We start from the raw sequence: 22,377 nt of genomic DNA, 5'->3' as shown, positions 1-22,377 counted from the left end.
GTAAGGTTGGAGAAAGCGATTTCAGGTTACAGGGTCACTGAGTGGAAATGCTAGCAAGGGAGTAGGTTAAAAGGGTTGTAGGGTCAGGGGAGTGTTTATGTGGATAGATTTTGTTTTTCATATATTTTTTCTTTTGTAAGGTTAGGCTTTATTTGGGAGAGTAAGGGAAGCTGCCTGTGGAGTATAAGTTTTTCAAGTCCATTATTACCTATATTGTAGCAATAATAGTTTCCTACTTGTAATATTTTGTGGGCATGTATCCTAGAATTAGATCCTTTTTATTGCTTCAAGACCTTACCTTCCTGCAGCACAGATATGGTCATGTAAAAACTTTGCCCCCAAAAGTTCACATTTACTAGATCTTGATGTAGTCACAATTTGCCTATTCATTTTTCTTTCACTATTCTCTTTTCATTCTCTTAATAATTTCTTTAACAGAATCCATGCCGTCTTCCCTTGTAAGAATCTTTCTCCCCATTTCTGTGGGTTTAAGTCCTTTAGGATCTAACTCAAAATTTTACCTGGTAGTCTGATTAGAATTTATTTACCAACCTATCTTAATAGTGATCTTTTATCTCTATAGTGTCTGGCACCTTGTAAGTATTAGTGAGTGGAGTTAAGAGAGATGGAGATGGGGTTGGGACCCTTGAGAATTTTAATTAGATGTATTGAGGGTGCATATTGGATTATCTGGGTTGATGACAGATAATTAAAGGTAAGAAATTGTCTAGAAATGTTTTTGTGTTATGCTTAGCAGCTTTTAAACTTGAGTATTGGTCGTTTTAGCTGTATTTAATGATGTATAATGACCTGGCCCATTTGTTGCTATAGTTCTGGGTCCTGTAATTAGTGCCAGCATTCAGAAGTTACATTTATACTTTGACTCATAAAATATTTATTGTAGCATCTTCTGAGGACTATATCAGTTTTTGCCCAACTGTTGGGAATAATACCGTAATTACTCAAATTTTAAAGAGTTTTTGCATTAAAGATTGATCTGGTGATATTTTTACTTGTTCCTTTTTAAATTACCATAAAACTATAAAGATCTTTTTATACATGATAAATGTAATAATAGTTAATATGTGGTAGAGATTTCTTATATGTGATAGTTTGGTAGACCCAAGAATTCCAGAAAGTTGATGAACAGCCAATGATTAGAAGAATGGTTATACCTAATTTGAATATGTAATGTATGTTTTTATTTCATCTGTGTTTTATAATGGTCTTTTTTCCACTTTTAAACTTTATTAAGGTGTAATTTACATTGCATAAAATTCAGCTGTTTTAGGTGAAAATCAGTGATTTTAGTAGATTTATTTAGTGGTACAACCATCACCACAATCCAAGTTTGGAACATTTTCATTAATCCAGTAATTACTCCTTCCAGTTTACAGTTAATCTCCTGTCCCAGCTCCAACTGGTAATCCACTTTTTCAGTTTTCTTGAGATTCTGGTGTTTGATATTTAGTGTTACTTTAAATCCATTTTTTACATTCTTTGGAAGAACACAAGTTTCCTACATTAGGAATTTCAGCAGGATGGAAATTTGTATGGGGCAAGTAGATAGATGTCCCAGTTTGAGTTTGTTTGCTTGTTCTAGTCCCACTCGTGGAAATATCATTTCCTTCTTAAAATTAACCTTAGTCTATCTAGCTCAGTTGTCTGAAAGTAACACTTTTCATCAGTTGCACTTTCAGATTATTTCAGAGTTATGCAGTCATCACTACAAACTTTAGAATATTTTTATCACCCCCAAAAGAAAACCCCTCCCTGACCACATAGCTCAGTTGGTTAAAGCACCTGCCAAGGCTGTGGAGTTCATCCCCAATCAGGGCACACACAAGAATCAACCAATGAATGCATAAGTAAGTGGAGTGGCCAATTGGTGTCCCCCTCCTCTACCTTTCTCTCTCCCCTCACCCCCCCTTCCTCTCTCTAAAAATCAGTTTAAAAGTAAAGAAACCCCATACCCATTATCTGTCATTTCCTATCTTCCCCTATACTCCCTCACCTGTGCTATTTTCTGTCTATATAGATTTGCCTATTCTGAACATTTCATATAAACTAACTCACACTGTATGTTCTTTTGTGACTGGCTTCTTTCATGTAGCATAATGGTTTTAAGGTTTATGCATGTCGTAGCATGTGTCAGTACTTCATTCTTTTTATTACCAAGTAATAGTCCATTATATGTACGGGTACACCACATTTTGCTTATCCATCAATTGATGAACATGTGGGTTGTTTCTCCACTTTTGGGCTATTATGAATAGCAATGCTATGAGTGTTCTGGCAAAAGTAATTTTTTTTTTTTTAATTTAGGGATGATTTACATGTAATAGAAAGCTCAAAAATATGTACAGCTCAATTTTACTAGATAACCACTATCCACATCAAGGTACATGTAGCATTTCCATTAGCCGACAACTAACTTTCCCTTGAGACTCTTCTCACTCAATATCTTTCCTCCTTCAGGTTAGCATTATTATGACTTTTGTTAACTATAGATTAGATTTGCTTGTTCTTGAACTTCATGTACATAGAATAGAATCACATGGTATATACCCAAGTAGTCTGGCTTCTTTCTCAACATGTTTTTGAGATTGATATTTTTTGCTTGATTTTCTAGTTTGGTTTTATTTTTTTAAGGTATTATATAGTATTTCATTGTGTGAGTTGTACCACAGTTTGTTTATAACTTCACTTGTCAGAAGGCAGGTATTATTGTGGGCATAAACACTTTATTTCTCTTGGATATATAAGAGTGAAATTGCTTGGTTGTAAAGTAGGTACGTGTTAGAAACTGCCAGTTTTCCATAATGGTTGTACCATTATACATCTACCAGCCCTGTTTGAATTCCGTATTTTTTTTCACATCCTCATCAGCACTGTGGTGTAGTGCATATATTGTTTTGTGGTAGGACTATCCTATCCACTTGTACTAATTCTTTTGTAATTTACTTAGACATATTTGCTACTTACTTCTTTTGTTTTTTATTTTCTGAGTGATTAGCTCTTCCTCAAATGTTGCAGATGTTTTCCTTTCTCTTTTATATTGTTTATACTGATGGGGGGAGCATATAAAAGTTTCACATTTTATCCACTTGATACTAAAACTTTTCTGGCTTTGAGCCTCTGGTGTCATGGTTAGATTTTCCCCCACTAAAATAATAAAAACAGATAACTTGGCTTCCTTCAATTACTCTTACAGTTTTATTTTAAAAATTTTTTTAAAATGTGTTTCTTGATGAGAGAGGGAGAGAGGTATTGGTTGGTTGCCTCTCATACATGCCCTGACCAGGACCAAACTCCCAATCTTTTGATGTACAGGACGACATTCCAACTGTGGCACACTGGCCAGGGCAGTTTTAATTTTTTATATTTAAACCTTAAGAAGTTAGCAATTGGTAAAGGTCCTTTGTTAATGTAACATTTATAGATACCTGATGTACTGTAGGAAAATATAGTAAGTAGCATACGCTCACTTTAAGTCACATGTAGCTATCCAGCCAACAATGACAGTGGTGATTGTGGTTGTTTTAATATGACTCCTAACTATAAACCAATAAATAACTTCACTTGGGGCTCCAATCATAGAAAGCAGTCTTTTCAACTCAGGAAAAAACAAAACGAAACAACTGCAGTATTATGACCTCCAAGTGTTGTATGAGAGGGGACCCCAAAATAAGTAGAATTTATTTAGAAAACATTGTGTATTTATTCTTACATGTTTAAACTTCAGTCACCTTCAAAATACTGTCCATTGCATGCACTACACCTAGCAAGATGTTTTTTCCACTGCTCAGAACAATTTTTGAACTAATTGATTTTGATGCATTTTACTGCTTCTGCTGTTTTTTGTTTCACCCGTTCCTCACTGGAAAAACATTTCCCTTTAGGACTTGTTTGATCTGGGGAAACAAAAAAAAAGTCGCTGGGGCAAGATTGGGTGAATATTGAGGGTGGGGCACAGGGTTCATGCTGGGTTTTTTTGGGAGGGGTGATCAAAAACTGCTGAACACACAGCATGGTGTGGGCAGGTGTGCTTTTAAATCACCCATCATGAAATGGGCAAATGCGTTGAAAGAGTCTTCAAAAAAATTCACTGAAGCCAAACGTAGCCTCTCACAAAAATGCCAGCTGATAAACTGATACAGATGGATTCCTAGAAAACTCACCTAGAGGAGGAAGCCTGTATTATAAAATTCCTGCCTGCCAGAAGATAATTCTAGGTTTTTTGGGGGGGTCCCCCTCTTGTATATAAAACCACATATGCTGTACTTTATAGGTGATTTAAGGAACTACAGATTGATTTGGCAGTATTTAGTTTATGCCCTACTGGTTTCAGTACATACTCCCTGGAAAAAAATGAGATTGTACTATGTATGATTATAGAAACATTTGTTTTATCCTGATATTTGCTAAAATGTTTTCCATATGTTATTTATTCCTTACAGCCATCCTGTAAAGTAGATTTTGCTATACTGATTTTGTAATTAAGACTTAGATTTCCTGAAGCTCAGGAGTTAAAAATGTAAAAAGTGATGTCACCTGTATAGGGTGGGGCAAATGTAGGTTTACAGTTCACATGGAAAGTAATACCGTAATTAATAAATAATAATACAAGAATAAACTCTTGTGTTTCGCAGACTCACAACTGTAAATCTATGTTTGCCCTACACTGTATTTATTACCAAAACTGTCTGATTCCAGAGGTCCCTTTTAGGAGTTCATAATTTGATGTAGAAGATAAGATATATTCTGAAATATAAGTGGCCTTAAAAGTCCATAATGGTCCTGGCTGGGTAGCTCAGTTGGTTAGAGTGTTGTCCCCATCCACCAAGGTTGCACATTTTATTCCTGGTCAGGGCACATGCAAGAATCAATCAGTGAATACATGAGTAAGTGGAACAACAAATCAATGTTTCTCTCTCTCTCTCTCTCTCTCTCTCTCTCTCTCTCTCTCTCTCAAATCAATTATTTTAAAATGTGCCATAGTCATAGTATGGATAGTAGTGTCCTTTGTAGGCTACTCATGGAATTTAAATTCTAATTGATAGGAAAGGCAGATGTAAAGCCAGGACTAGGTTGGTGTTGATGGGAATGGAGAAAGTGGATGTATTGACTATATAAACATTTTGGGATAGAATTAACAGGGCCTGATATATTGAATAGGAAAGTATTAAAAATGACATTCAGGTTTATGGCGTGAGTAACTGTGAGGATAGTGATGAAATGGTGCAAGGAAACAGAGCCACAGCTTTTAGGGGAAAAGATACATTGACCATAGTAAGTGTGAGAAGTTTGGGGTAATGAAGGTAGGGATGTTAAATCTGTTAAATCTGTTAAAATGATTTGGACTGGAATACCATTTGACATTTTGTTTAAAGATGGGTTGGATAAAATCAGCTGGGGAATGGAAAAGACACCCTATGACTTGAGTCCTATCACCAGGTTCTATCTAGCATTTACAGATTAAATAGGATAAGAAACCAGCAAAGGAGCCTGAGAAAGGACCAGGAAAAGTGAAGTATGAATTGTGTAGATGGGAGGGTGTTTCAAGAAACTAGCAGTGTGGTTAACTGTGTTCAGATCTGTTTAGAGCAAGGGAAAGGGCAAATAACTCCCCTTCATCCATTTAATTACTCCTGTTCTGATCTTAAATTTAAGAGGTTCTTCTTTAAGGGGAATTCTAGATTATATTAAATTTCAGGAAATTCTTTTGTTTCTTCCACTTTGTCCTCTACTTCTTCATTATACTTTATTGCAATTAACTGTTTACCTTGTTTTCCTTTATTAAACTCTTTAAGTTTCCACAGGGTCAAGGCGCCTTATTTGTTTTGTTCTCAGCTCCTGGCATGGTGTCTTGCACCAAGAACATTTTGATGACTAATTTTAGGAGTGACTGAATGAGTAAGAGTATCATTCTAGGTTCTAATGTGGAAGAAATTTTTATATCCAAACGGAAATTTTTGTTTTGAAGAATGCTTATGGGTAGGGGAAGGCTGTAAAAAACTAAAATAAAAGTCACTGTTAATGTAAACGTGCAGAAAAATACTAAAAACATGGGCTGGAAGGAGGAGATGACATTGGGGGCCAAAGATGTCGTCTTTAGCCCAGATGAGGTGGCTAAATTGGGGGAGAAGGAGTGAAACTGAGAAATCATACAAGGAGGGAATTTAACTTGAAGGTTCAGTTCTTTTGAAAACTGTTAGAAACAACTATGACAGGCAGTTGGTTAGGCATTCTTCCACAAAGTGAAAGGTTGCAGGTTTGATTCCTGGTCAGGGTACATCCCTGAGTGCAGGTTCAGTCCCCTTGGGTCACATGCAAGAGGCAACAAATCTTTGTGTCATTGGTGTTTCCCTTCCTCTCTTCTCCTCTCTCTAAAAATAAATTAATGAAATCTTTAAAATAAAAATGTTAGAAACAAATATGACAGGTTTAGGAATCATTAATTAACTTTTTTGTAGTGTTAATGAAAGTGACCCAGGTATAGAGTATACATTTTGGAAAATAGAAACTATATAAAAGATAACTCCTCTCTAATCCCACCACTCCAGAGATAACTTAGCATTTTCGGTGTATTTCATTTTCTGTGTATGTTGCATTGTATTTGCTTATAAATGTATTTATTAAATTATCATTACATAGTTTATATCCAACTTGTATTGAATGTTCAGAGTTACTGATTTTTAATTTTCTACTGAAATAAAACATCCATACAAAAAAATGGTCATAAGGGTACAGTTGATTAATTTTTACAAACAGAACACACTTATATAACACAGCCATATTAAGAAATAAAATATTATTAGCACCTTTAAACTAACCCCCAGGTTGATTTTTTACTGATTTAGTTTGTTTCTAGCCATTTAATAGACTGTTTCTATGGAAAAATTATTACTGAATTGGGGAAACAAGTATCACAGAGAATATTGTTTTTGGTCTGCTGCCACCAGTGTAGGTTAAGAATGCTAACCGGCGTATATGGGAAGTGCAGCAGAATACAGGCAAATGCAGACATCCAAAATGTTGTAAGAATTAGGATGTTAAATTTTTTTGTTATTGTAGGTGAGTGACAGGAAATAAGTCTGGGCTTATTGTCACCGAGTGGTGGAATAAAGTACTGAGAATATTTGTTTGCTGAAATTTAAAATAATGTGTTTTTGTTTGTAGGCACACAAGTCTATGAATTTTGTTTCGACACTGCTTCAGATTACTATGTCGGAACAACTGGATTTACCTGTGAGACAAGCAGGCAAGTTTCCTGAATTATTTTCTTGAGTATATGTAAACATTATTGTTTAAAAGATTCATAGATGAATAGCAGAAGTACCTTGGGGTGGCTCTCCAGTGATTTTCTTCCCTCAAAATCAGTTTCCCCTCATGTGTTTACTACAAATAGCAGGAATCTTGATATTAGGTGGCAGAGTTTAAAAGAATGTAATATTTCATTGAATTAAAAGAGAAACTGATGGGGTTTATTAAAAGGTTCTTTGTTTAGCCCTTGCCAGTGTGGCTCAGTTGGTTGGAGCATCATCCCTTAATGGAAGGGTTATGGGTTCAATTCCTAGTCAGGATACATACCTGGGTTGCAGGTTTGACCTCATCTGGGTGCATACAATCCCCCTTTGGGACCCCTCCCTCTGGACACATGCAGGAGGCAACCAGCTGATGCTTCTCTCTTACATCTATGTTTTTCTCTCTCTCCCTTCCTCTTCTCTCTCTAAAGGCAATGAAAAAATGTGCTCAGGGTAGGATAAAAAAAATTTTTTTAAATGATTCTTTGTATAGGCAATTGTTTTTTAACAGCTGTTTGCATTTATTGTTTATTCCAACAATTTAAAGAGTACTATTTCTTAGTTCAGGTTTTAGTGAGATACTGAGCAATTCCCTCAGTATCAAAGTCTGAAAATACGACACTACTGATATTATGTTAGTCTAGAAAATAATGCACTTAACATCTTTATGTTTTACTATGTAATTTCATTGCAGATATATAAATTTTACAGGAACTATAAAGTACTAATAATTTCATCATCTAGAAAAAAACACATATTCTGATGGTATTTTTTTGCTCTTTTATTCTCTTATACCAATTTGTTTAAAAATATATATATTTTTTTGCTTTAGTGTATAGTAAGCATTTGCCTTTTCTTTACATAGGTCTTAAAAGTGGTGTGTGTGTGTGTGTATTTTTCAAAGATTTTATGTATATTTAGAGAGGGGGAAGGGAGGGAAAGAAGCACCTATGTGGGAGGGAAACCCGATTGGCTGCCACTTGCATTCACTGCAACCAGGGACCAAATCTACAATCCAGATGTGTGACCTGACTGGGAATCAAACTGGTGACCTTCATTCACTTTGTAGGACAATGCCCAGTTGAGTCACACTGGTCATGGCAGAAATTAAATTTTAATGGCTAAATAATTTACCATAATGTGCTATATGCAGTGAACTATTTCTTAATTATTAGAATTTAATCTCGGGTCTGTTTCATTAATAGTTGTATTCCCAGGGCCTGAAATATTGCCTGGCACACTGAGGGTACTCAATAAATAAATGAATGAATGTCATTGTTATGATTTTTTTAAAATTTGGCATATTGAGTTACACAATAATGGAACTTTTTTTGTACCTATAAAATATAGTAATTTAACTGGACTCTGGCCAGCAGTAAATCTTGTTAACACATCTCTAAATAAGTAGGAGAAGGTTGCTTTAACGTTTTAACGGTTGCTCTTTTTTTTACTAATGAAGTTGACATTTTCTTATTTGGTTATTTTTAAGATAAGAATCTTTGCCTTTGAATCTCAAATTTTTACTAAGATTTTCAAAGTGTTTGGTATTTAGAAGGGACCTTAACAAATTTTAGAGACTTGATTATGTGTATTACGTGGCTGTGACTCCCTGTTACCCTATGAATGAGTGATGTCCATAATATCTTGTCCTCAACAGCCCTGCTCAGCTCATATAGAATTGTGCCTATGGCTTCTTTTGTGGAGTCAATCCATCTCATATTTGCTCTTCCCTTTTCTTGCTGTCTCTTATTTTTCTCAGGATTATTGTCTTTCCCAAAGAACCATGCCTTCTCACGATCTTCCCTAAGCAGAACAGCTTCAAGTTTTGTCATTTTTTCCTACAGCAATGTTTCAGACTTAATTTGCTCTACAATCCACTTGTTCTGTCTATTCATCTTTCTGGTAGTCCAGGGTATCTGTGGAGTAAAATGAAAATTGTACTAGGAAATATTTCTTTAGTATTACAAAACCATAAGCAACCAAACTATGGAACTGTTAAACATTTTAAAAATATGATCATTACTTTGAAAGTTATATCTTTGAAATATTTGAATGGTACTTGGTAGTGTATGGCATATGGTGGTATCATCTGCTAGACTTTGAAAGATTCTGTGTTTGTAGTAGAGTTCATTCTGGATGGAGTAGGCTGTGAATCATGAGATTCTTGAAGTGCAGTTCTCACTTGTTGAACCAAACAACCTTTAAAATTCCAAATCAGCATTTTACAAATGAGAGAGAGAGAGACCCCCATTCCTTTGTGCATTACAAGAGAAGGAAATACTTAGAGGCTGTGTCAGGTCTTACTTAGGTCTTTGTTCTGTTTTGGAGCTAAAGAATCAAAATTCTAGTAGTATCAATCTGAAATGTGTCAGTCCTATTTACTTAGTGTCTATTGTAGATGTATAGTTTACCTTAAAACATTTGTTGAAGGGTATTTTAATGTGTAGTCTTAATCTTTTAAAAATATTCTGAGATGGGGTTTAATTCCCAAGATAAAGCAAAGCAGAATATAAAAATTATAGAGTTGTATTAGTTACCCTTATTTAAATAGGTGCCAGACTCTAGGTAAGAGGTAATCGTTAATCAGAGAAGAGCCAGTGTTTGCAGAATTTAGGAATTAATTAATTTTGAATAATTTCCCTTTCCTATACATTTGTGATCGAGGTTCCCTCTCGCTGTTCATACCTCTCTCTCTCCCCCTCTTTTGGAGGGAGAGGGCTGTAAAAAGCATTGTTAGCAATCTAGTTTAGTTCAAGTTAACCAGCAATGTACATTATAGCAGTCTGATAGCTGACAGAAAATAATCTATAATTTTGAACACAGCAAATTCTCCCATAAAATAATGTGAATTTGAAGCAGTATAATTGTGGTATGATTGAAATGCTTAGAATTATAAACTAAGAATCTTTATATACTCTACTTTTTCTATAATAAAAACAACCTTTGTGTCTTAGTTGGCCTGCTGTAACAGCACCATAGGCTGAGTTATTTATAAACAACAGAAATTTATTTTTCACAGTTCTGTAGGCTGAGAAGTCCAAGGTCAAGACATTTACAGATTTGGTGTCTGATAAGGACTCATTTTCTGGTTCATAGAACCTCAGATAGTGGAAGAGGGGGGAGCAAGCTCTCTGGGGTCTCTACTAAAGTAAGGGCTTTAATCTCATTCATGAGGACAGAGCCCTAATTATGCACCAAAGGCTTTATTAGCATCACATCCAGTATTAGGATTTCAATCTGAATTTGCGTGGGGTTGGGGGGGGGCGCACAAACATTTACTATGTAGCGGTGATTTTTAATTGTAGAAGCTCTTGATGTGTTAGCTGGTTTTGTCTTTAGAGGCTTCCTTTAGAAAACTTGTTTGTTAAAACTAAATAGCTTTCCTACAGAAAACAGTATAAAAAGTGTAATGAATAAATGTGATATTAAAGGTCTTAACAGTTTAATTTGTAGAGTGTTTATTTGCAAAGTTATCTTAATCTCTGTGTTTAGTAAAAAACTTTGGGTGACTACTGTAGGTAAGTATTAAATTTGTGTTTGATTATCAACTTTTATAATAATAGAATGCATTATTTTGTTTTTTAAAGGATAGTGATACAACAGTGGTTGGTCTCAAAGAAAGAAATGGAGGTGTGGACACTTAAAGGGATTTTCTCAGTGCTTTCATAGTAAATACTCTTTTGTCAAATCAACCTATATTTTAGGTGTTATCTATTTGAAAAATATGGTAACGCAGTATTGGCCTGATCGGGAGACAGCACCACGGGATATATCTCCTTATACAATTCCAGAAGAAGATCGACATTGTATTCGAGAAAATATTGTAGAGGCCATTATCCATTCTCCTGAGCTCATCAGGTATTATCCATATATATTTTTTAAACTCGCTCACTTTTACAGGTATATATTTTGTGGGGGTTTTAGGAGGGTGTGTGTGTGGGGGGGGGTCTTTTCAGAACATACAAACCTGTCATTTTTATGGCAGAAAAACTAACAAATGCTGTTACCATAGAGTTTTTAAGAAATTTTTGTACTACAGTTAAATTTTACATTTATAAAACTAGGATCTTTTAAACACTGTGTAAAACTTGTGAAACATACTGTGTTCATATGAAAGGGGGTAAAGAAAACTACAGAATGTTGTCATATAATTTATTTTGTAGTCTTTCGTTCTTTGAAATAGTAGGAACATAGTTTTTGCTCAGTAACTTATTTCTTATTTTTGTCTAAAATTGTATGTATGTATGTATGTATGTATGTATGTATTTATGTATTTATTGAGTTACCAAAATTTCACCTAGGTGGCATTTCTTCCTCCTTACTATTTATTTTTGACTTTCAGGGTACAGCTTACTACATGTATTCATCATATCATCAAACATGATTACCCAAGCCGCTGGACTGCCATTGTGGACAAAATTGGCTTTTATCTTCAGTCTGATAACAGTGCTTGTTGGCTAGGAATTCTTCTTTGCCTTTATCAGCTTGTGAAAAATTATGAGTAAGTGTCCCTTTCAATTCCTGTAGAGTTTTGAGACGTGAGAAATATTTGGAAAATTTAAGCAAATTTGAACATCTAAAATTACTTTTGGTATGTATTGGATTTGCCAAAGTGTGTGTTTTTTTTCCATAAGATGGCTCTAGTAGTGCTTAGTTGTCTCTTAACTTCATTCGAAACAATTTTGTTAGATTGTATTGTGACAGTGTCCATTTAAAAAATATATCAGCATTCACTTAAAAAAACTTATCAAAATTGGTGGATTTTTGTGTAGCTATTTTCCAGACTGAAGATGGAGGAAAATATGCAGCATTTTCAGCATATTATGCTTTGTTATTTCAAGGAAGGTAGAAACACAACTGAAATGTAAAACAGTATTTGTGCAGTGTATGGAGAAGGTGCTGTGACTGATTGAACATGTCAAGAATGATTTGTGAAGTTTCATGCTGGACAGTTCTCACTGGGTGATTCTCTACTATTGGGTAGACCAGTTGAAGTTGATAGTAATCAAATCGAGACATTAATTGAGTAGAGTCAACGTTATACCATGCAGGAGATAGCTGACATCCTCAAAATAGACAAATCATTAAAGTTATTGGTGAAAATGAAAAATGTATCTTTTATGGAAAAAACCATATGGACTTTTTGGCCAACCCAATATATTAAAATTAGACTTTAATTGTGTTCTCTTTTTGAAATAGCAATTTTATTTTAATTCTGCAGTCTCTCTGTTGATTCAGCTAGTAAACTACTTGTGTCCTTTTTTCTTAATCATGTGCTCTCCTATTAAAAAATGAGTTACCTCTTAACTTCTCAATATGGGCTGATGAAGGCGTCTTTTTATAATGTGAAGGGAATTATAGTACGTTGAGCATTAGAGCTCTTTATTACTTCTGGCTTTCTGTGAATTTTTATCTTAATTTGGGATCTTGATAACTTATAAGAACTTATCTCTAGTATTTTTAAGGAGAATATATTGGAATTTCATATGACCATTTTTAATCATTGTGCTTTAAGGGATTCACAGTCACCTGTTTCAGTGTTTACATAATTGAGCAAATTATAGTTCATATTAGTATTAGTAAGAGATTATTTTAGACCAAGGAATCATCTTAGTTTTGGGTTTAGGGATAAGAAAAATGTATAACCTTGGAAGTTGAGGTAGGTAGCAGTAAGAGTAGTAAGTCAAATATCAAAGGGGTTTTCTCTTGTGTGTGGTGAAAGTAATGAAACTGATAGGCACATGAAAGATTTGACATTAGAAAATTATGAGGAAGGGTTGAGGAACGTTTTACACCTTGATGGTGGCATTATTTCCAGTCCTAACAGTTACACAGATGCCATTGTGAGCCCTCTAATTGTGGTGCTTGTAGTTAGCCTCCAATACCATTTTTGGGTCCCATCTCAAAGTAGCTGATGAACTGCTGCATTTGTTCTGAGCAGGAGAGAAATATACCATTTACAGCATTGGTACTGGTGTTTTCTTGTGTTCCCACCAGCTACCCATCTTCCTGCTAAGGAATGTTCCAGCTGTTGCTCCAACCTCTGTCAGAGTGCCAGTTGTAGTTCTGGTAAGTGAGTGACTAAAATGAGAGAGAATATCAGTTATAAGCTGTATTGTCATTGAGGAGGTCCAAGTCTCTCTTATCCTATAATCTTAGCAGGAGAGCGTTTAACAGGGGGGTTTTAAATGGGAGACACAGGAGGCTGCTACAATATTGGAATTCCAGTTTATTTTCACCCACTGTTTTATTGTGGAGCACGAGGTATTCACAAGGGATCTGTGTGGACTGAAGCAGTTCTAAGAAAATTCTTGGAGAAATTGGAAGTTGTGATGGCCTTCAGGAGCGTAGATCCTCAGGAAATAACTTGTCAGTTGAAGGAGCACAGCAGGAGCACTTGAAGAGGAAGGCATGGCACACCATATGGAGTAGTGTGAACAAAAAGAAAGGTACAGAGGTGGAAATGAGACATTGTCTTTAGTGGGTAGTGAGGAGACTATTATAGTAGGGATAATTCTATTGAGAGTTTGGGGGTAATTTTGGACTTGTAAATTGGGACTGTGCTAAAGAGGATTTTGAATGTCAGGAGAAATTTGGATGTGATCTTTCAGATACTGGTGAACCGTTGAAGTTTTTTTCTTTTTTAACAGAAAAGTTATAGTCTAGTATGTAAGGATTTCCTATCAATGTGGCTTACCTGATTGACACACCATAGCCTTGTAGTGGGCTGTTATTAATCACATACTTTCATGAGTTCAGGAATTTAGTCTTAATGGAATAGTAATTTGTTTCCTACCATAAATTAATTTTATACCAATTATCTTAGATTAGTAACTGGTATCACTCAACTTGTAGTCCTCTACTTTAATGTAGAGAGGAAGGTAGGAGAGAAGAATGTTTAATACAAATAGGTATTCACACTCTCAGTGTGGTGATCACTTGGGTTGAATAAACGGAGAGGGGTGCATAATAATAGTTCTCACCTTTATTGTTAAAAGGGGATATTGTCAATAATTATTATAGTTTCTATAATCAGATTGGAGACTGCAAATGGCTTCATTTTATAAAATTTTTTTTATTGACTAAAAATATGTACAGATAACCTTTTAAAATATATATGCCAGGTATACTTTCTCAGTACATTCAAATATTTAAAATAATCTGCCAGTTTTATGATTTAATAGTCTCATTATTTATGTGAACATTTCTCTTTGTGTTTTTTATTCTTGGCAATTGACTCTGGTTCTCATTTCACCCAAAGGCAAAAAAGAATCTAGCTTTTTAAAAATGTACTCAGATATGCAGTTCTTTGTGTTTAATTCTGACCAAGGACGTTTCTTTTTCTTTTTCTTTTTCCTTTTTTTTTTTTTTTTTGGAGAGAGGGGTGGGGTGGGAAGGGGGAGAGAGAAGCATAGATTGGTTGCCCCTGGTAGGTCCATGAACCTGGGATTGTCTATGCCTGGACCAGACCAGGGAACAAACTGCAGCCTTTCGGTTATGGGTCAATGGTCCAGCCAGGGCAGATACGCAATTCTTTAAGTATATTTTTCTTCTTCAAAAAGTCCACCAGTAGATAAACCTGGATTCTGGTAAGAGAAAACCAACTTAAAGCCTTTTAGATAACCTAATCTAAAAAGAAAAGCTATGCCTTTTAGAATAATGACTTCTTAAACACTAGTTTGTATTTTGCAAAGCTATTATGCCTATTGACTCCTTAATTATGGAAGCTGGAGTTACTTTCTCAGTTCTACACTAAAAAATTCAATTATTTAATTCCTTTTTTGAAATAAAGCAGCCGACCTTTTAACAATCCAGCTAAAATGCTAAGGGATCTATAAGTGAAAATGTCTCAGGTCAGCAATTTGTTACCCATCATCTTGGAGCAAATGTGATTCAGAATTCGGGAATTTTTTTTTTTTGGATTTTAGGAAGGAAATAAGGTTCACATAATACATATTACGTCATGTTGCTATTGAAATCTGTACCAGCAGCAAGCAGAGACAGAAGGCTGGAGGGGCACTGCGCCATGGGGGCAAGCGCATAGTCACCCTGTTGGAACCCACTGCAGGCACGAAGCTCAATGTGTGGCGAGTGGCGGGATGGCAAAGTTAATCAAGAACCCTTTTTACTGTACAGGAAGAAGAGTCTCAGATAATATCTTTAACCATTAAGGACTCAGTAAAACTAGGTTCCTCCCCATTTCACATGTGAAGATCACCATTCAGCAAATTAGGACCTCCTATAGGATGAGGTTACATCCATATAAACCCATCCTAAGTTGAAAATACTGCTACTTCTTCGTAGACATTTAAAAAAAAAAATCAGCATTGAACTGTTTGGAAATGAAACATCACTTAAAATCCTCCCAAACTCCTAATTCCAAAGAATTGGCAACATTCTCTGATCAAGAAAAGAAGTGATGAAGTGTATGTTGAAAGTATCCTGGCACTGGTCCTGTTTTTTCCTCTCTAAATTTGAATAAACATGGAGAAATGGTACTTGATGCCAGTTGTGGTCTTAATAGGACTAACAGTATGGTGGACAGTTCCTCTTAATTCTTATTTAGGTGCTAGAAAACTCCTTGTGTTTGCTGATTATGAAGCTCAGAGATGCTGGCAAAAAATAACTTAAAATTTACCAAGCAATGCTATTTTAACAGCAGTGATAACAATTTACTGTATTGGGGATTGGATTATCCACCTCTTAAAGCTTATCACAGTCTTTTATGTGTGTATGTAAGCAAAGTCATAAATCCAGACTGGATTGCTCTCTATACCTCACGTGGATATGAGAGTCAGGCACACAAGCTCTTCTTGTGTGCAACAGTGTGAGTTGCTGATTTGCTGATTTACATACTTGCAGTGGTTTTGTACTGTTGTTTAAAAGAAACTAAAAAAAAAAAACAAAACACGTTGCTAATGCATTATGCATATTGCTGTATTAAGGTCTTATTCTTACTGACTATAGACATTTTCAGTATCCTTTACTAATTTAGAAATAAAGTCAGATGCATATATATGATGAAATCGATGCTCAGTTTGTGTCATGCTATCATTCTGTGATATCTTATTTGTTAGGATACTTATATAAACTATTTTCACAATGATATGTAAGAATCTCTTAACAAAGTTGTTACTTAAATGGTAAAATAAAGAGTTGCTAAAAGTAGAATTGCTTTTTCACACCTGTTTGGCTTGGCAACTGATTAGCTCTTCTGGAGAGTGGGAAAAAGAAGGCCAAGTATAATTTGAAAAAGATATAACATACCTGCTATCTTTTGTAAATGTTATCTGACACTAACAAACGAAAAACAATCTTACACTTTTTTGAGTTTTAAATCAAGATGTTTCTCTAACAGTGGTAGCTGGAAGCCTCAGGAAACTGAAACTGAATAATTAAAATTTACTGTGTGGATTTTATGCGTAACTTTGATAACTAAAATAAGGAACATTAAAATAAACCTTGGAGAAAAACTAAAAAGAGAAATCTGTACCAGCACTCAGTAGTAAAACACATTATTATTATATTGGCTATAAAATACGTATTTACCCCAAGTAGACTAAATGAAGATCATAAATAGCCTCTTGAGGTTGGGTTTTGTTGCCAGGTGGGTTATTTAAAAAATTTCTGGCTTACTATGCTTTTATAAACAGAATATTTTCTGCTTTATAGATGCCACTCTGCCTTAATACACTTGGTATGTGAATTATTTAAGGATGGTAAAATATAATTGATTTTATATCAGCTGCTAATGTTTAAAAGCCAAAATCGTTGTAGCTCTTCAGCTATACAGCCTTCAGAATTGGAAGTAACATGGTGAAGTGGTTAAGAGGGCAGACCCTGGATCTTGACAGCTGAGGTTCATACCTAGATGTGTGTTCTGGGGAAAGCATTTAACTTGCCTGTGTCTCCGTTTCCTCAGCTGTAGAATAGAGGATACTAATGGGACCTTGAAGATTAAGACCTTATGATAAATGCTGAGTAAATTTTACATATACTTTTATTATTTGAGATTTTTTTAAGGTTGCTTTTTGTTGCAGAGTAAGTTTTTCTTCTATTTGCTTTTATTTGTGTAAACAAACAAGTTTAAATTTATATGTCATCTATAAATAAAATTGTGAAATAAAAGTAAAGTTTTACAGAATTAGTTTGTATTCCTACCCAAAGGTACAAGAAACCAGAGGAACGGAGTCCATTGGTAGCAGCAATGCAGCATTTCCTGCCAGTGCTAAAGGACCGTTTTATTCAGCTTCTTCCTGATCAGTCTGATCAGTCTGTTCTTATTCAGAAACAAATTTTCAAGATCTTCTATGCTCTTGTTCAGGTAATTTTTATAAAGCAGTGTTTAAGTATAAAAAGTCAGTGTATCTAAATTAAGTGGATGAATTGCTAGTCTATAAGTTGCCAAAATTTTAAGTAAGTTAAAAGTCCAACCAAGCATACTCACCCAAATACACAAACAAGTCTAATAAATCTTAAATTATAAACGGTCAATCTTAAGTTTTCTTAAACCATCCAACATTATTTACAAAATCAGTAAATTTTTTCTTGTACCTTTCACCTTAAGAATTCACAGGTCTAAAAATCAGTTGCTTGATCACGGTTTACATCTAACAAGTACCCTGATCTGCCAAATATACATAGATTGTCCCAAGAACTACAAAACCCATTTCTAAGCTTATATTACATAAAAATACTGATACTGTGGGCTTGACTGGCACACAATAATGGGCTTCAACACTTTAGTATATTTTAAATCTTTTGGGGATAAAAGTTATCCACTAAGGAAATGGTTGTATCTGTATTCTCAGTGGAATGTAATTACTTAAGAAACCTGAGTGTTTGATCAGGATTAAAACTTTGCTTCTTTTTGTACCATATAGCCATAGGAGGATTCATCTCAACTACCAGGACTTTTGGTTCAATTCATGCCTGTACTTACTTTTTAAATCTCTTTTAAATAGATCTATGACTTTACCTCCATTGAAATTGTAACTGTCCACCTCCCTTGTTTGGTTGGATTTTGCATGTCTTTGCTAGATCTTTAAAGATAATCTATTGTCTCCAAGTCTTAACCTAAGGAGCTTTAAAGCTAAGGAGCTTTAATTGGCTCCTTCTTATGCAATTCTTTTTGAAGTGCTTTGATAGACAAGTATACTATTTCCTCTTTTTTTCCCCCTGACTGGTAGGACCTCCATCTTTTAGATTAAAAATAATTTCTTTTTGTAAATTATTGTAGGGCATAGGACAAAATATCTCTGCAACAAGTTTTTTGAGACTAGCATACCTTAATATAAAAATACAAGTGTAGCTCCTTCTCACTTGTGAAAATAAGTGTCCTAAAATCCTAAATAGGATATTGATTTTGTGAGCCTATTAAGTGAGGATTTATTCCAAAAACGCAAGAGTGGATCAACAGTAAGAAATCAGTTTTTGTGATAAACTCTTAATATGAGAGAGGCCTGTAGCCATCTTTGAGGATGTCCTTCCTACTTTAAATAAAATTAATAAACCTGGAATTGAAATTCCTTAACTTGGTAAAAAGTGTTCACTAAAAATCCATAATAAATATCATACTTTATGGTAAAAATAGAAATACTTCCAGTAATTTGGGGAAAAGACAAGGATGCCCACTGTCATTGCCACAATTCCCCATTGCAGATAACTAACCAAATTTGCCTGTGTATTAAAAACAAGAAATGTTCATTGAATGAAATACTTTTTGTAGGTGCTGTGTAGAATAAAAGGAAGTGGGATTTTCTTTTGTAAGGATTTTAAAAATTAATTCTTGATTTTAATTTAGTATACACTACCACTGGAGCTGATAAACCAACAGAACCTGACAGAATGGATAGAAATTTTAAAGACAGTTGTGAACAGGGATGTACCTAATGTAAGTATCTTTGTGATCTCTTATATTACTAAACATAAATATTTAGTTATCTTTTGAGAATTATAACTGCTGTTTCCTGTACCTTCTTTGTAAACTGTGATAATTCATGATGGAGATTTTTCTAGATGGATACCATTTCATTGTTTACATATGTTCGTATACTAAGTAAAAATTTGTGAAGGGGTATTTCATATATTATTTAAATGCTTGTATATCTCTGTTAATTTCATCCTGATCCATCTGTTTCTTTTCAGTTTTTAATTAAGAGCTCATAACATGTATTAGCTCACATAGTTACAATTTTTCATGTAAACTTTTAAAATCTACTTGTTTAGCAACCTTCAAATATATAATACAGTATTGTTAACTGTAATCATCATTGCATCCCCAGAACTTATTTATCTCATAGCTGGAAATTTGCTTTTTTTGACCGCCTTCCTAGTGATTACTTATGGTAATCATTTCATAGTATATACCTGTATCAGATCATTCTGTTGTATACCTTAAACTAAATACGATGCTATATATAAATTATAACTTTTTAAAAAGTCCACAACTAGATTTTTAGCCTAATAATTTGCCAAGACATCTGTGAACAGGGAAGAACTTGTAAGTTGACTAAACTTTCATAGTTACGTTGTTTTTTTAAATAGCTTTTAGAAATATAACTTAAAAAGCATAAAATTGACCTTTCAAAGTGTCTAATTCAGTGGTTTTTAGTTCATACAGAACTATCAAACTATGTTTTTTTCAACGTTTAATCACAATTTTAAAAATAACTATAATTTTTCTTTATAATCGAGTTCAGCGATTTTCAACCAGTATGCTACAAGAATTTTTAAAACATGTACTACTTGACTATTTAGTTAGGGACACTGACCTCTTTTTCCCTTAGATTGTCAAAGTAAAAAATGACAGCTGCCAACACAGCAATAGGCATCCAGTGTGAATGAATAAAAATTGTAACTATTTTTTTGTCAGGGAAAAAAAATAATTAGTTTGTGTGTGCCATAAGATGAAAAAGGTTGCAGATCGCTGATTTAGTTTTCTAGAGAGGTAGGGAATTTACAATCCTGAATACCTTTTTAGTGCTTTTTAGTACGTTTTTAGTGCTTTTACTAACATACTTTATTAATCTACAAAAAAAGAATTTAAAAAATCTTGCTGAATTTACTTTATACAGAGATATGGAAGAGTTCTGCAATTTGTCCGGCACAATCTTCTTGGTGGTATAAGTACCAAAAAAAAACAAAAACAAAACCTGTTTTGTAGTTTATTGATCAAATTTTTACTTTAAACAGTACAAAAAAAGTAAACAGGTCATTTCCCTCACTTCATAGGAAACTATTATAATTTGATGAGTATTTTTCTGTACACACTTAATACAACTATGAAATACATATTTTTATATATATTGTGAGCCTTTTTGGTGTCATTTATAATCATACACATGCATATATTATGAGAAAATAGTTCAATGGGTTAGGACAGTCACCTGCACCCATGTAAAACATCTAGCATGGTTATGTTCTGTAGCGTGCTTGTTCCAGTCATCCCTACCATCACCATTCCCATTTCTAGTATCATAGATGAGATTTGTCTGTTCTAGAACTTAATATGAACTTAGTTTTTTTTGTTTTTGTTTTGTTTTTTGTTTTGTACCTGCCTTCTTTTGCCTAATGTATTTATCAGATGTATTATGTTGCATTGTGGTAGTTTGTTTCTTGTTATTGCCAAGTAGTATCCCATTATATGGATACATATATAAAAATTGGATATACAAGTTTATGGACGGGGGTGGTTTCAGAATTTTAGTAATGGATAAAAGTGCTATGAATGTTCTTATACAAGTCTTTGTGATCACTTTTCTGTGTCATTTTTCTTGAGTTAAAAACCAAAGGGTAGAATTGGGTTGTAGCGTAGGTGTATGATTTCTAATGTAGTTGTACCATTGGTGTCACTGGCAATGCATGGGAGTTTTAATGGCTATAACTTAAAAATATGCCATGGATGTCTTTGGTAAATATAATGACCTACTCTATTCATCTTTTATGGGTGTTCCATAATTAAACGTCCCCTTATTAATGAAAAGTTCTTGGCAGTTTTTCACTATTACAAATAGTTTTGCAAATGAATATTCTCATACATATATCTTTATAGTGATATTTCTGAAATGGAGTTTCTTGCGACCTTTTGATTTGAACTGTACTAGTTTTGATTAAACTACTTGCCATAGCCTTGACTTTATATTGTGTGGGTCTCGAGTGAAATATTTGGGTTTAAGCTTTAAAAGAATTTTTAAAAAGCATATCCTTTGTAAACAAGTAGCTGAAGCAGTGGAAGTGCCTCTTACATTTAAATAAGGGTTAGGACTTTTTCAAATCTAGCTTTTCATTATGAAAGGCCAGTATGGGAGGAGGATGATGTTTTTGAGAATCTGTTCTCACCTCATACTGTTTCTCTTAGTTTGTATCATCTCTTATTATCTATCATTAAATAACTGTCTCTTTAAATAAGGAAACACTTCAAGTTGAAGAAGATGATAGACCTGAGTTACCATGGTGGAAATGTAAGAAGTGGGCTTTACATATTTTAGCAAGGCTTTTTGAAAGGTAAGCTCCCAGATATACGATGAATTTAAGTTCATTTTTTTTCAGGCTTTTGGTTTTATAAGAGCTGATATAAAGTATTGTAAAGTAACAGTGGGCATTTTAATGTTCTTTTAGATATGGAAGCCCTGGCAATGTTTCCAAGGAATATAACGAATTTGCTGAAGTATTTCTGAAGGCATTTGCTGTTGGTGTCCAGCAGGTAAGTCTAAGATAATTTTTCTAAATAGAAACATTGTATTATTAGGTTAATTTTTGTCTTGCTTATTTTATTAGAAATTAAAATAAAAATAATAAACTTATTGCATATTAATGTAGAGTGTGTTTTCTGTTAAAAATAACTTTTCCAAAATGAAAAATTTTTAACAAGAGGAAATGGCATTGTTATACATTTTTACTATTGTCTTTAATGTCTGGCTTAGTACAAGTCATATGTACACTCATATACATCTGTATTCAGTCTGTTTTAATTTGTGTTGGTGGACATAAAGACAATTTGGCCTTAGAGATAAGTTTAGAAATGGAAGAATGTTTTAATACACTTTTCACATAGTTGTAGAAATAAAGT

At 34.1% G+C, this 22,377-nt stretch overlaps 1 protein-coding gene across 1 annotated transcript in view; it reads left to right on the top strand.

Annotated features, from left to right (window-relative positions):
• The window catches only part of IPO7 (importin 7), a 56,953-nt gene that overhangs the window by 7,416 nt on the left and 27,160 nt on the right, over positions 1 to 22,377 (top strand). Inside the window, exons 2-8 of the mRNA XM_054582923.1 lie at positions 7,183 to 7,264; positions 11,012 to 11,165; positions 11,650 to 11,808; positions 17,475 to 17,631; positions 19,111 to 19,200; positions 21,718 to 21,812; positions 21,927 to 22,011. Of these exons, the coding sequence (XP_054438898.1) occupies positions 7,183 to 7,264; positions 11,012 to 11,165; positions 11,650 to 11,808; positions 17,475 to 17,631; positions 19,111 to 19,200; positions 21,718 to 21,812; positions 21,927 to 22,011 (822 nt within the window). The remainder of the gene's footprint in view (positions 1 to 7,182; positions 7,265 to 11,011; positions 11,166 to 11,649; positions 11,809 to 17,474; positions 17,632 to 19,110; positions 19,201 to 21,717; positions 21,813 to 21,926; positions 22,012 to 22,377) is intronic.

The sequence above is a fragment of the Pteronotus mesoamericanus genome, unplaced genomic scaffold (assembly GCF_021234165.1).
Source record: "Pteronotus mesoamericanus isolate MK-2021 breed Mesoamerican mustached bat unplaced genomic scaffold, CSHL_Meso_final contig_1189, whole genome shotgun sequence".
Classification (NCBI taxonomy): domain Eukaryota; kingdom Metazoa; phylum Chordata; class Mammalia; order Chiroptera; family Mormoopidae; genus Pteronotus; species Pteronotus mesoamericanus.
The sequence above is the reverse complement of the archived record's forward strand: the minus strand, read 5'-3'. Positions and strand labels throughout refer to the sequence as shown.